Source organism: Elephantulus edwardii, unplaced genomic scaffold, assembly GCF_000299155.1.
Source record: "Elephantulus edwardii isolate Elephantulus edwardi_28Jun2011 unplaced genomic scaffold, EleEdw1.0 scaffold00029, whole genome shotgun sequence".
Lineage (NCBI taxonomy): Eukaryota > Metazoa > Chordata > Mammalia > Macroscelidea > Macroscelididae > Elephantulus > Elephantulus edwardii.
The window spans coordinates 9,334,110-9,349,703 of record NW_006399779.1 but is presented as its reverse complement, the minus strand read 5'-3'; the positions used below and the strand labels follow the sequence as shown (position 1 = coordinate 9,349,703).

Sequence of the window (15,594 nt, the reverse complement as noted above, 5' to 3'; positions counted from 1 at the left end):
TCCTTTCCAAATAAGGATCAATTCTGACAAATATGATGTTGGTAAAAGAAATAGTGTGGGAGACTGCATGATGAAATTTTGAAAGTCTAAGAACCTTTTCATTAGAATTATCTTCTCAACAACATAGGAATGACTAAATATATTTGTCTCCTAAACAGTACAGAGAAAAAGTGAATTTTGTATATTTTTCAAATAATTTATAAACAAAGAAAATTTTTAAAAAAATAAGTAAAACATTGAGATGTTAGAAGAGGAAAAGTAAAACATAGTAGCTGGTAAGAGGAATACAAGCCTTTGCATTGTGGTGTTAGCCAAGAGTACTGAATATACCATGGCTTGCCAAAAGAATAAACAAATCTGTGCTTGACGAAGTGCAGCCAAGGTACTCCTCTGAGACAAGGATGTTGAAACTTGGTCTCACGTAATTTTTGTCATATTATCAGGAGAGGCCAGTCCTTGGAAGTGGACACATGCTTGGGAAGGTGGAGTTCAAGGAAGGGGAGGAAGACCCTCAATGAAATGGACTGATACAGTGACTGAAATAATGGGCTTATGTAGAGAGGAGATAGTGAGGACAGTGCAGAGATCAGGCAGGATTATGGTCTGTAGTATAGATGGTAACTATGAATCAGAATTGCTTCAATATAGGTACCTAACAATTAGAAGAGGATTAAGGGGTTCAGAAATCACTGGGTGCCACTGTCAGGGGGAATGACAGAAACATAACAGTCTAGAAAATATTTGTGCAATGGTTCAGAAGAAATTAATCTTTCAAAATTCCTGCATTAGTATAACAATACAATACTTTTGAAAGCAAGCTTATGTCAGTATACCAGAAGGCAAAAACTCCAGGCTAATTTACTTTTTGAAAATTTTAATGTGCTTCATTGAGAGTTGTCCTTATTACCTAATTTCAATGACACTCTGAATCATGTGATTTTATCTGTGTATGAGCTACAATCATTTGCTGGGTTTTTTTGTTGTTGCTAATTTTGTCAAATCTGCTGTCTTAGGTACAATATTGAGATAATTAGTATTTGCGAACCTATATTAATAAATTTTTTGAGAATGAAGTAGTAATTTAAGGAAAAGGAGAAATGTAAAAAAAAAGGCTTCCACATAATTACTGATAATGCAGTAACTACATATTGTGCAAAACAATCTTATTGTCAGTAATAAGCGATTTAAGCTATAATTATCATATATTATTTTATTAGTAAAATGGAAAATGCTTAATATTAAGGATTCTATATGGCCGAGTATGGGTGCAGGGTGACATTATGAGTTGCCACATTGGGGTACACCAAGCTAATGATGTCATGGCAAAAGGAGACATACATAGAGTCTGGACTATGAAAGAAGTAGATATATGATTTTAGATAAAACACACACATTACCCAGGCTTTAGTTTTTCTCATATCTATAAAAAAAGGAACAGAAAAATCTTGCCCCATTGTATTATTCCAAGGGATAATTCTTCAAATATATGAAGAGTTATAGTCAATAGACTGGATAAGATTATGAAAATGAGATTATAAAAAGTAGAATTTAGAGTAAATATTTTAGAGAAGAATTCCTGACTCCAATTATCTGGTACCTGATAACCGTCTTAGTGTCTTCATTTTCTTTTCTGGGAGAGGTAAAGTTACACTGAACAACCTAACAGAGAGGATCTTAGAAGGTGTGTCATTTATTTCCTTTTTAATTCTGCATTCAGTAGAATAAAGTAATATATACAAGATCCTCCTTAGAAGAATAAATAAGGTTCTGATGAATCAGTGTAAGATACAGCAAGCTATTTCCTTTTCCTTATTACTTGGAAACTTAAGAATTTAAGCAAATTGCCTGGAAGTCAGGCTTAACTATGTAATTCTTCAATTTTTCCATAGGGGAATATATGTTTTTTTCATTCACATTGTGTTTCTTATACTCTGTCACATACGTTTTTTTTTCTTATAAAATTAATTGCCATTGATCTACATCCACTATTACCCCATCTTTTCAGATCTCCACTGGATCTTTCCCAACTCCTACACCTCTATTCCCCTATGCGCCAAATTCTGCAACCCCATGATTTTCCCCCTCCGCACCTTCAGCCCCTCCATCCGTCCTTTGGATTTCTATACTTATCTTACTAGTTATTCTTCTGTTTTTACAATAATGGCCTTATGTACTAATATTTCTCCTTATGAGCCCGAGTTAGTTCACTTAGCATAATGCTCTCTAAACTATATAATTCTTATTTCATCAACTATATCTTAAGTTAGAGTCTCAGCAGGGAGGAAGTCTAGAAAAAAGAGTAAAATTTAGAATTTAAAAATTTAGATATTAGAATGAAGTAAGAAGATAAAAGGATGAGCATTCCATTGTTTACTTTGTCAATATTTCATAAACTAATTGTCAGCTGTATTTTAAACCACAGTAACCCACTATTGCATCAAAAGCATCTGTGCATAAGATCAGAAGAACTAACCACAATTTAACTTTAACAGATACAGTGATAAATGCATATAGAATACAAAGATTAAAACAAGGATTGAATGTTATTTAAATTAGGTAGATACAGAGTACTTCAGAACATAACTGAGCATGGTATCACAACACCGAGAATACATTTCCATATTTCAAAATATGACAGAATTAAAAAAACAAAAACTGAATCACAATTTTTTTGTTATACTATTAAAAGATGCAGCATATTGTATGCCACAATAAAATTGTTTGGGTAATAGTTCAATAAACATTGAAATCTACCTTAACGAAACATCTAAAATACTTAATCTAGCATTGTAATTTACCTAAAATCAATGTTCAAATTTCATTTTATTATAAATTTATCAGTTACCTATAAAAAATAATTTAAGTGAATGATATTTTTAGAGCAACTTCAAAGTGTCTCTATCTTTATAAGTGAATTATATTTTTTTTCTTACTACCAAGGTTAATTTTAAGTAGTATTTAATAGAGTCTTAATGTTCTTCAAGCTACTTTCAAATGTAGTTCAATAATCTAACATATTTGAAAATATATTAATAGACAAAATTAATTTTCCTTTCTAAAAATTTCAGTGTCAAAAGATTCTTACTCAGAAATAATATTTTTGAAATACTATATGACAGATACATTTTTGTGATGCCGTATCTACAGCTTCTGAGACAGATACACACAGTAGGTAACTCAGCAAGCAATATAATTAAAACATATGAAAATTGTTAACTATAAATTCTAGTCAATTTAGAAGTATATTTTCATTATGACATTGGTACATTTTAATTTAGTTTTCATGTTTTAAACAGTCAAGGTATTTACCATAAAAACATCTTCCTTAAAAAAAAATGTCTTCCTTAATCTTTTCTAATCTTTATGAAGGTTAACAGTGATAGAATTTCTGGTTCAGAGACCAACAAGCTCCAATTTGTTATCTATCCATTTTTATGTAAAAAAAAAGTGTTTCTTGAAAATGGGCTGTTTTCATATCCAAATAAATAAGCAAGCGAACATTTAATCCCATTTCAATAACTATTTCCATATCAAGAGTTTGTAGGGAGTTGTGTATGTGTCTTTCTTTGCTTTTGCCCTTGTGTTTTTGTAGTCTATAACATTTCTTGCTCTCAGAATATGTGTCATCATTCTGCAGGAGCAGCAGCTCTGCACACTGTACTATAGGAACTGTTATGACAAGCCTGTTTCCATAGTTACCACAGCAAGTGGGGAGAGGTGTCTGTCAGGGACCAATTTACCTCTCCAGACAGGCAATGTCACCAAAGGGAAAGACATGGTAGCCACAGATTTTAGCTAGAACAAAAACTGGAACAATGAGCAAAATAAAATTGTATTAAATACTGAAGAACATGATAAACTGTCGTTGCTTCATCCCACCCCACCCATCCACCCACCCACACACACACACACACACACACACACACACGCACTTTCAACCTAATATTAAACTGATGGTGTAAACAAAGTTAAAATAATTTATTTTGCCATGAAGAATGTGCTAAATAATAGCAATAAAGTTTACATGAATTTTTTAAAGTCTATATATTAAGAAAAGATGTAGCTAATAGTGCTCCAAATAAAATTTTGATTTAATTATTTTTCACTTCTTTTGTCTTCTTCAATAAAAACAATGGTGCTCTGGAAATAATTCTGCTAAAATAATACAAATGCAATACAAATCATTTAGCAGCTGAAACAGTGAAAATCACTAAGTAAGAGTTAGTTCAAAAAGGCATTAATATCTAATAAAACTTCCCTAATTTTGTTTAAGTTACACTAATTGGAATATCTTTAACTGGGAATTGGGAGGAAGTTTTTAAAAACAGAGATATAGACAGAAAGTTGATATGAACTATTTTCAGGTAGGAAATAAAATTGCATATTATATTCAAGGAAATAACTCCAAATGTAATGAAATAAGAAATAAAATGGTAATTAATATTCTTACTCATTAGCTAATTTGCATTAAATCCTGAATGACAGAAACACAAAAATTTAGAAGAGAAAACACAAGTCTTTGATTCAAAAGTAAGCTTCAAAATGTGGGTACATTTAAATTCTGGGGGCTACAAGGAAATAGTTTAAAATAATTAATGTTCACAAAACATGGACCCATGCATCCACTGATAACTTAGTAAAATGCTATATCTGAACAGTAGAACTGCTTTGCTTATTTTTGTCTTCTGAGCTTGGCAACAATTTGTTCACTGTTGGTTATTTTAAATCCTTTGGGTTTATTCTTAGAGTTTTAAATAAAATGATACACATGAGTGTAAAAAAGCTTTGAAGATGTTCAATACCTGGGAGTTGGATCCATCAAATCCTTCCTCACAAATGATGCTCTGAATGAAGTGAAGCAGCTTTAGGTACCCAGGGTTCAGAGAACTGTTGGTAAGAAAAGTTACAAATATATAAACGGGCTGATCACACAGGAAATACAAAATCTAAAGTAAAATATTAAGTAAGCAATTACAAGGTACATTTTAAAAGACTTTAGATGTAAAAGCACATGAGCCAAATAGTACTTAATAACCCCAAAACATGCAGTCAATGTATGCACAGAATAAGTTACAATTGCCTTATATTAACTAACTCAGTATTCTTGACATTATGGGAAAACAAAACCAAAAAAACCTATAGAGACTGAGAGATGACTTAATTATGTCAAGCTCAGTTACCTCCAAGAATATCAATGATTTAATGAAGCAACCTAAAAGATGAAGCCACTATAGTTTTTCAGGAGTAATTGTAGATAATTAACACATAGTTAATGAACTGCTAAGCCAAGTACATCTGAATCAATGTCCTGATCACCTAAGCTCATCTTCCATCAAAGTTTTCATAGAACAATCGCAATAGCAACATAAACAATAGCAATAGTAATATAAAAACCAGAACTTTTATAACAAATGAAAGCATGTAAGTATAACCTTAACTAAATTTACTATTTATCATCTTTATTTAAAAAGACAATAAAATGTATGGACTTAAGATCACCTAAATTATTTCTGTATGAATATTACCATTAATTGTACAACTTTAAAAAGTTTTACAAATACTGTTAAATATTTAAAAGAAAATTTGGTAATAGTGATAAAATCTGATTTACATTAGCTGAATTTATAATTCTGCGTGACAATAACGTGTGTACTATGGATATTCAATATTAAAACAATGAGGGTCTACAGCATAGCCACTCCATAGATGTTAAAGTGTCTAATGTTGAAAAAGCTGTAGGTGATGTAGAAATAGAAACATATTTGCTTAACTGTGTTTCTAAGTAGAGCAATCATATAGTCAGAAGAAATGCTCTAAAGGAAAAATGGTGCACAATTTGAAGCATATATGAAATATTAAAGAAAAAAAGAAGCTAGAAATATGGTAGATTGTTTAGTGTGTGGAGTCAATAAGTAGTTTAAAATATGTATATTCTTGCAAGCTTTTTCTTGAAAAGCCATAGATAGTCTCAAGTATCTGCAAAAATTTAAAAAAACCCAAAACACCAAGAGAAGATAAATACAGCTATCGATAAGGATATTGAAAGGCAGTATGATCATTACTCATCTGGGAATTTGATTTCTTTCCTTCCATTCTTCCTTCCCTAACTCCCCATTTTCTTTCTACAGTGTCAGCAGCTCATCTTTCACGTGAATTATGTTGAATTACACAAGTGTATTTTTCTCCTTCTATCATAACTAAAATGCTACAAAAAAAGAATATCTCTTAAGGAAAATAAAGTGACTATTTTATATCTTAGCATATATTTATACTGGCTGCTTCACAGTAGTGCTAGTCAAACACAGCAGTTTCAACTTCTATATGGGTCAATTAGCTTTGCACAAAGATAAAATGTTGTCAAGGTTCCAGATTATGAAATTAATTACAGTCAGATACTTGATGTGTGTCAGTATATGTTAAAATATAGTAACATAAATCAAGAATTTATCAAGCACATCCAATCCACCAATAATAATTTACCAAAGAATCATTACTACTTCATAAATGTAAAAAATTCCTTAAGTCTTTTGTCTCTGCTCAAAAATTTTCAATATTAAAATTTGTCTTAATTAGTAAATTTGTTATTTGAGGGCACATTATTAAGACCCAATTATATACACACTTCTTAGCTTTTTAGTTGCCATCATGTATATACTTCATATTCTGACAGTCTGTTAATGTAATTACTGTAGATTTAAGATTTTCCTCACAGAATGAGAAGCTACTTAGGATATATAGACAAAATTGGACACAAAACCAATATATTTTAATTTCTTTCCTTATTTGACACCTACAAAAAAATTTTCAGTTACAATATAAGTTTCTCCAAATTAAAAAGCTTTCTAAGAAAAGAAATACTTAAGTTACAAAATAAAATAGTATAGATAATATTAACTATAAATATTAATTTTAGAGTCCATGGGATTAGGTATTCTAAAGTTGTATTAGTTGATGTTAAGAAACTAATTAAGTACTATCAACCTCTAAGATTTTTTTTTTTGCCAGCAATACTTATCATAGTATTTGTTTGCTAAAAATATCTTCTTCTGTCATTTAATATTTAAGTTTTTGTGATTAAACTGCTCTAATTTTGATGATGTTTCATTACTTTATCTCAAGCAGGCTAGTAACTGATAAAACAGGAGTTGCAGAATGCTATTATAGTTACAAGTCAGATTTGGGCTTTCCTGTTTAATATTTCTACACATGCAACACACATTAGGTTATCAAAGTATTTAAGTCTTGTTTAAAATCATTAGTTGAATTTAATAACTTTTATGCTAAAATCTTGAGATTCAGGAGTTTGTCTTTAAAGTTATACCACTGTAAAAAACATACAAAAATAGTTTGCAGAACTTTACTTGTTACCTTTAAAATATGAAGGAGCCAATATTTTCTTTAGCTTAAACAAACTGTTCATCATACTTTTAGTGTACGGACTTGCACTCCATAATGTCCATCCAGATGCAGTCTGACCACATATATATCCATGCAACTGCATTTAAGTCCTAGATCTCAACTTTGGTATGTTATGTTAAAAATTCAAGGTACAAACAATGGTTCATTGTAACAATTCACACTGCTTTGTGATGTGTACTAAAACACTGGCATTACTATTACTGTATTATTATGTTAAAGATGATTCAGTGTAGGTGGAAGTGTTTCTTTAACGTCTTTTATACATGGTAAGGTAAATTCTATAGAACGATAAACATCTGAATAACTGACATTAAATATGAAGTGAATATAACAACTCCAACAAACATACAAATTTGACTTAAATGCAGATTTAGGATGTAACTTGTTCATAGTGTGGGAATTACTAGCACATGATATATTTGTACAATTTCCAAATCACAAAATGTCTTCGTTCACAAAACATATTGTGACATTAAGCAATGTATGATAGTATTGTCATGTTGCCTGGTAGTAAGATGTTTCTTTAAATCAACACACAAGCAATATTCAAATGTAAATCTGCATTATGATAACCAATCTCAATATTTTTTTAAAAAGAACTGTTGATAAAACTGTTCACGTATCTATTTTCAGGAATAGGTCTATGGGAGATTTCCATCACAGAACTTTAATTTCTAACATTAAATGGTATTAGTTTCACTGTGAAAAGCAGTTTTGTCATTCAGTTTCATTAAGAAAGAGTAGGGGGAAAAGCCAGCAGGAAGAGAAAGAATCTGATGTCGTTTGTCTACATAAGGAACAGAGTAGATAATAAACAGCAAGCAGTGTCGGTGTCAGACAGTTAGGACTGTTATAACGGAAATCTGTCAGTCTTGTTCTCACAGAGAAGTTAGTAGATCTGAACCACCATTTTTGGCCTAGAACATTTCACACTATGCCACCAGGGGTTTTTGCTGTTGTTTCTTTCAATGGCCTGTGAAGATAATGTAATTTTTAATAATTTTCATTTGCATGAAAGTTTACAAATACTATTGGTGTTTAATTCAATCATTAATATGTTGTTGTTGTTGTTGTTATGTGCCGTCGAGTCGTTTTTGACTCATAGTGACCCTATGCACAACAGCCCTAAACCCTGCTCTATCCTGCGCCAACCACACCGCCTCTGACACACCCATCCCGATTACCCCAGTCACCGAATCAATCCATCTCATAGAGGGTCTTCCCCTCCTGCACCGTCCCTCCACCCTCCCAAGCATGATGTCCCTCTCCAAGGACCCGTCCCTCCTGGCAACATGTCCAAAGTATGTCAGACGAAGCCCCAGAATCCTTGCCTCCAAGGAGCAGCCTGGTTTAATCCTCTCCAAGATGAATCTGTTTGTTTTCCTGGCAGTCCATGGTACATTCAGTACTCTTCACCAGCACCACAGCTCAAAAGCATCCACTCTCCTTGTGTCCTCCCTAGTCATTGTCCAACTCTCTGATGCATAACAAGCGATTGCAAATGCCATGGCCTGTATCAGGCGCACCTTAGTCTCCGGAGAGACACCGTTGTTCCTGAGTACTTTAGAGAGATCCCTAACAGCAGACTTTCCCATCGCGATACGCTTTTTGATTTCCTGACTGCTGGTGCCAAGAGTGTTGACTGTGGAGCCGAGCAAACTGAAGCTGTGAACAATCTCAATCTCTTTGCTATCCATCCTGACGCTGCCAGTTGGTCCAGTGGTGAGAATCTTTGTCTTCTTGACATTGAGCCTCAGTCCATACTGAAGGCTGCAGTCCCTGACCCTTCGCAGCAAGAACATGAGGTCCTCCTCAGTTTCAGCAAGCAGGGTTGTGTCATCTGCATAACGCAGATTGTTAATAGATCTTCCACCAATCCTGATGCCACAATTTTCCTCATAGAGCCCAGCCTCTCGGATAATCTGCTCTGCATACATGTTGAAAAGGTATGGAGACAGGATGCATCCCTGGTGTACACCCTTCCCAATTTTGAACCATGCAGTGTTACCCTGCTCTGTTCTGACTACTGCCTCTTGATTCAAGTACAGGTTTCGCATTAGCACAATTAAATGTTCTGGGATTCCCATTCTTCTCAGAGTCAGCCACAGTTTGTTATGATCCACACAGTCAAATGCCTTTGCATAATCAATGAAACACAGATAGACATTCTTCTGGTATTCTCTGCTTTCAGCCAAGATCCATCTAACATCAGCAACAATATCCCTAGTACCACGACCCCTTCTAAACCTAGCCTGGACTTCCGGCAGTTCTCTGCTGATGTGCTGTTCTAATCGTTTTTGGATAATCTTCAGTAGAATCTTGCTTGTTTTATAATATTAATGATAATTGATGAGTACATACTTTATATATATTTAAAAATTCAAACTGAAGGAGGAAGAAAACCCCAAGTCATTTAGTCAGTTATGGTAGGAGACTCAGCCCCATGACATCATAACAAGTGATGACGACAAGCACAGAATCCTCTGGCAGATGGACTTGTTTATAGTACTTTGCCAAGGACAGTGGACACAGCTGATTTCCAAAACTAGAAAGAAAACTCATGTTTACATTTATGAAAAAGGACTCTATGGGTACAATTCTTCTGGGCTTTCCTGGTCAAAGTAATCTCTTAATATACTATTTTTAATTATCAAAGTAGACTAGGGATCATAGAAAGTGTATGCATTTTCCTGTAAAATATGTGAAAATATTCTTCACTGCACTATTGGTCTCATGAAAAGCTACTTGTGTTCATTAGATTCTGTTTAGAACAAGACACAAGGCTTCTTTTATGGAAAAAAATTACACAACCAAAATTATTCATACAAGGAAGTAGCATAATAAAGAGGACTTACGGTGGTACAGTTACAAAATTCCCAGGTGCTAACCAAAACACTGTCATCTTAAAGGTAGCAGCTACTGCAGGGGAAAAAGACTTAAGTCTGCTTTTACAAGATTTCACAGCCTTGGAAACAGTTCTATTCTGTCCCATAGAGTTCTTATGAATCAGAATTAACTTGACAGCAATAGGTATGGATTAGCTAGTAAACAAAAATGTTTTATTTATATAGACTCTGGTTAGATTTAAACTAGACTTTGATTATAAGGAAATCAACAACCGATTAAGTATCTAACACAGTAAATATTTAAAAAATAATTTCCACCATAGTCATAACATTTTATTAAAACAATAACTATGTGATAAATATAATGAATGTCTCCATTTTATGAATGAGACAACACCCTTTTGAGACTAAGTCTTATTTTGTAAAAAGATAGTTTTTCATACATTAAACACTAATGAGCAAAGATCAAACATCATACATGGAAAAAAGAAAAAGGTCATTCAAAACATAAGAAAAAAAATCCCACCAAAAAATTAGAGCAAAAGCCATGTTCTAAGGAACTTAATGCCGAGTGTAGGAAAGCCAAAATGAAAGGAAGAAACGATGACACAAAAGAATTGAACAGAGGATTTCAGAAGGTGACTCAAAAGACAAACTAGTATAATAAAAAGTGCAGAGACCTGGATTTGGAAAATCAAAAAGTAGAGAATATATTTGGTATTGCTTAAGTCGGAGGAAGTAAAGAAAAAATTTAACTGCAATATTTAAGGATTCCAGGGCAAATTGGTGAATGATGAAGGAAATATCCAAAGAGGCATTATACCAGAAAGAACTGGTTGACATTCAATCATTTCAGAAGACAGCATATACTCAAGAATTGATGATTTAAAAGAAAAGAACATAATCTCCATTTTATGCTCTTTTTTGTAATCATCAGTTTAGTTACAACTAGTATTCCCATCACTTCCTGAGAACTCTACCCACAGTTCAGGTAGAACAGCCCATAAAGGACCATAAAAGTGGCTTTGGGAGAAAGAGGGGCATTCTCCTCCAGTTTGTTTTATAGCTTTGGAAATCCAATTGAGGGTCACTGATTCAGTTTTGACGATACAGTAATGAGTTGAGTTGAGATTCATGATTAAGCCTCATCTTCACTTTGGCAAAACTAATGTTGCTGTCTTCTTGCAGAGCTGTTGGTGGATTTGAACCGTCTGCCTTAGTGTTGGTAGCACAACTCCTTACCACTAGGTCACAAGAGCTTCCTGGCAAAACTACTATTCTTGTTAAATCTAGCATGTTGTCTACTTTGCATCTGCAGCTAGAAATGGCTGAAGAAACAATGCATTCAGGCTGACTAGTCTCACTTTAATGACTACAGCCCTGAAACCTGCCTGGTAATCCTACTAGATACACACTACTTCCTTACATATTAAAATGTCCAATATATCCCTCCCTCTACATGGACTGCCAAGAAATCAAATAGGTCTGTCTTGGAGATGGTGAAACCAAGCTTCTCCTTGGAGGTGAGGATGTTGAAGCTCCTTCTCACATACTTTGGGCACATGGCCAGAAGGGATCGATCCTTGGAGAAGGACATCATGATTGTAAGGGGGAAGAGACAGAGTAGGAGAGGAAGATCCCAGATAAGATGGATTGATACAGTAACTTAGATCATGAGGGTAGGTGTGCTGGAATCAGTGAGACTGATTCAGGACAGGGTAGGTTCCAGAGCTGCTATACATAGGGTCACTACGGGTTGCAGGTGACTTGATGATACATAATAACAATTACACCTGTATTACCAATTTAGCATTTTTCCACTGAAAATTAGAAACAACCTGAAGAGAAGTCAAGTCCTACATTTACCCACCCATTAGCATCTGCCCTTGAACTCTGTTTTCCCATGCCATCATAGGTGAACTATACAATGTCCATACTTCCACCTGTGTACACATCCCATTGCACAGGACATCTCTGAAGTAATTCTTCCCTCTTTCTATGACGTTAACAACTTTTCACCTTCTAAATGCTTCCTATAATATAGAAACATACTGTTATTTATCCTTTTAAAAAAATAAAATAAAAATATATCTTTTAGGTATTACCTGTTTTCTCTGTAACAAACTGTTTTTCTGTTATTTTTGTTTTTCCAGTTTTCTCCTTACAGTTTTACTTAGGCAACTCCAACCAGGCTTTCAAAACAATACTCTATTGCAACGATTTTATATTTTTTTGGTCATCAATAATCCACACTGGATAAATTATTACCTCTTTGCTTGTTAACAGCTTTATTAGTTATAAGCCACATATCATAAAATTTATTCTCTTAAAGGTTATGATTAAAAAACTTTTTTGTGTAACTAGCACAATACTGAATTTTGAAACATTTTCATCACTGCAAACAAAACCAACCCTAGACTTTTTGCTCTCATTTACCTATATTCTTATTTTATTACTCTCAAAACCCCTCTATGGTTTTAGCTTTAACGTTGGACTTTATAACCATTACATTAGCCCATTCTGGTCTTCAGCTACCTTAACATGGTTTTGCAAAAAACCAATAGCTGTGGGACTAGGATAAGAGAGTGCTTCCCATTATGGACAGCAAGACTTGAGGGAGACTGAAGCAAGATTCTGGTGAGAGTAAGACCTGGTGATGGTAGTGGAGAGACTGGGACATTGCTGTGGAGAAACTGTGGCACGGTGTAACCAGGAGCCCTGAGATAAAGGTCAGATAAAGGTTTTGCTGTTCTTGCTGGAGGATGGAAGTAAAAGTTGATAGGTGAACTGAAACTGGAGTTCGGACTAACTGAGAAATTGTGCCTTGGGACAGCTGGGCTAAAACCTGGGCTTTAATCTGGTTATATTCTTTGCCTCCCCCACTCTCGAACTTACAACTCTAATAAACATCCCACTCTCTGAGTCAATAATAAATAAGTAAACTTCTTGCTGCCGGTATGGTTGTAGAGGCACAATGGGGCTGGGCTTTGTGCTCTTTATCTGCTTTTTGCTCTGGAGCAGAGAGGGGCTATGCTAGTCTCACTCCCTCTGGCTCTTTCAGAGAGACACTTATGACCCTGTGCCCCCATGTCTCATTTTCTACTCCTTAAAATCCTCAAACTCAAATATCAACACATAGTATTCTGTTTCTGTACTGTTTATTTGCAGTATGGAAATTCTATATAAATGAAATTTTACACTCTCTTACAATCATCTCCTCTCACACTGCGATAGATTATATGATCTTTGTAACTCTCTCAATATAATATTTTGAGGACACATCCATACTATTGTATGTATCAATATACCATCTCATTTTAAGGCAGAGTAAGACTCCATTATATGGACATATCACATTTTGTTAATCCAATTATCAGTGGATGGACATTTGGGTTTCTACTTTTTTGCCTACTATGAATGAGGCTATTAGCATTCGTGTACAGTATTTTTTCAATTTGTTACGTGCCGTCTAGTCACCTGCAACTCATAGTAACCCTATGAACAACTCTAAACCATGCTCTATCCTTTGCCAATCTTAATGTCTCTAATGCACCTACCTCCATTACCTCAGTCACTGGGTCAATTTATCTCATCTAGGGTCTCCCTCTCTTGCGCTGTCCCACCACCCTCCCAAACATGACGTCCCTAACCAAGGACTGATCCAGCCTTGCAACATGTTCAAAATATATCAGACAAAGCTCCAGAATCCTTGCCTCTAAGGAGCAGCCTACCTTCACCCTCTCCAGGACAAATCTGTTTGTTCTCTTAGCAGTCCATGGTATATTTAATATTTTTCTCCAGCACCACAGCTCAAATTTTCCTTCTATCTCAATTCTCTTTCTCTCATTCCTAGTCATTGTCCAGCTCTCAGATGCATAGCAAGTGATTAAAAAAAACTATGGCCTGTATCAGGAGCACCTTAGTCTCCAGACTGACATCGTTGATTTTCAGTACTTTGGAGAGGTCTCTAACAGCAGACTTTCTAAAGGCAATACATAGTTTTTAAATTAGGCTTTTAAAAATTTTATATTAGGTTGCAAACAAAATATATATTATGTTTATTCCATGCACATTGTTTTTCACACAATCTTTCATTCACATTGTGTTTGATACAATCATTCATATATATTATTGTGTTTTATAAAATTTTAATTACTATTGGTCTATGCCTGTTAGTACTCCATTTTCCCAAATTCCCATTTGATCTTTTCTGTTTTTCACCAACCCTCCCCCCACAATTTGCCCACTCACCTCTGCTATCCTAGCAACATTCCCCTTCTGCATTATATGCCCCCTTCCTCCTTTCCTTTTCCACCTCTAGACAGTCATTATACACATTTTAATAGCTATCCTTCTATTTTTACAATAATGATCTTACGCAGCTTTTGTCCTTCTGAGACAGAGTTAGTTCATTCCATGTAATGTTTTCTAGATTCTCTCAAGTTACACAGTATTTTGTAAAATAGTAGCTCCTTAGTATTGTATAGTATTCCATTATATGAATATATCAGAATTTCTCAATCCATTCATTTGCAATGGCATCTCAGAAAAGTCTCATGCCAAAAATTTACAGAATCATTTTGGGATTTCACAAGAAAAAGAATGAGAGCCAAATAACAAAATAGTCAAAAGAACCTGGAAAGACTTTTCACAAAGGATGACATTCGGATGGCCAAAGAAATGCTCATGAAGAAATGCTCAAAATTACTGGGAATCAGAGAGATATGACCTCAATCCAGGAGCACTTGCAAAGTTTAACAGGACAGAAAGCAATAAATATTGGAGAGAATATGTAGAGATGGGAATTTACATGCACTGCTGTTGAGAGTGTAAAATGGTATAACCATTATGCAAGGCAGCTTGGTGTTTTCTCAAAAAGCTGAACACAGAAATCCTATATGGCCCTATCAATTCACTGCTAGAAATATATCTTAAGGAAAACAGAATTGAGACATGAATGGAGATTTGTACACCTACATTCAAAATAGTATTATTCATAGTAGTAAGAAAGTAGAAACAGCGTAAATTACCACCAACATGTACAAGTTTTTGTGTTCAAATTTCTCTTTGATACATACTTAGTAGTGGATTGTAGTTGTTATATGCCATTGAGCTGCCAGGGACTCATAGTGACCCATCTTAAACCCTGCTTTATTCCATGCCAATCTTACTGTCTCAGACATACCTATCCCAATTACCCTAGTCACTGATCAATCCACCTCACCAAGGGTCTTCCTCTCCTGTCCATCCACCCTCCCAAGCATCATGTCTCTCTCCAAGGACTGACTGGTCCCTCCTTACAACATGTCCAAGGTATGTCAGATGAAGC

At 34.4% G+C, this 15,594-nt stretch overlaps 1 protein-coding gene across 1 annotated transcript in view; it reads right to left on the bottom strand.

The window, feature by feature from the left end:
* ELP4 (elongator acetyltransferase complex subunit 4) overlaps window positions 1-15,594 on the bottom strand; it is a 278,785-nt gene that overhangs the window by 185,752 nt on the left and 77,439 nt on the right. Inside the window, exon 6 of the mRNA XM_006883725.1 lies at window positions 4,803-4,887. Coding sequence (XP_006883787.1) covers window positions 4,803-4,887 — 85 coding nt within the window. The remainder of the gene's footprint in view (window positions 1-4,802; window positions 4,888-15,594) is intronic.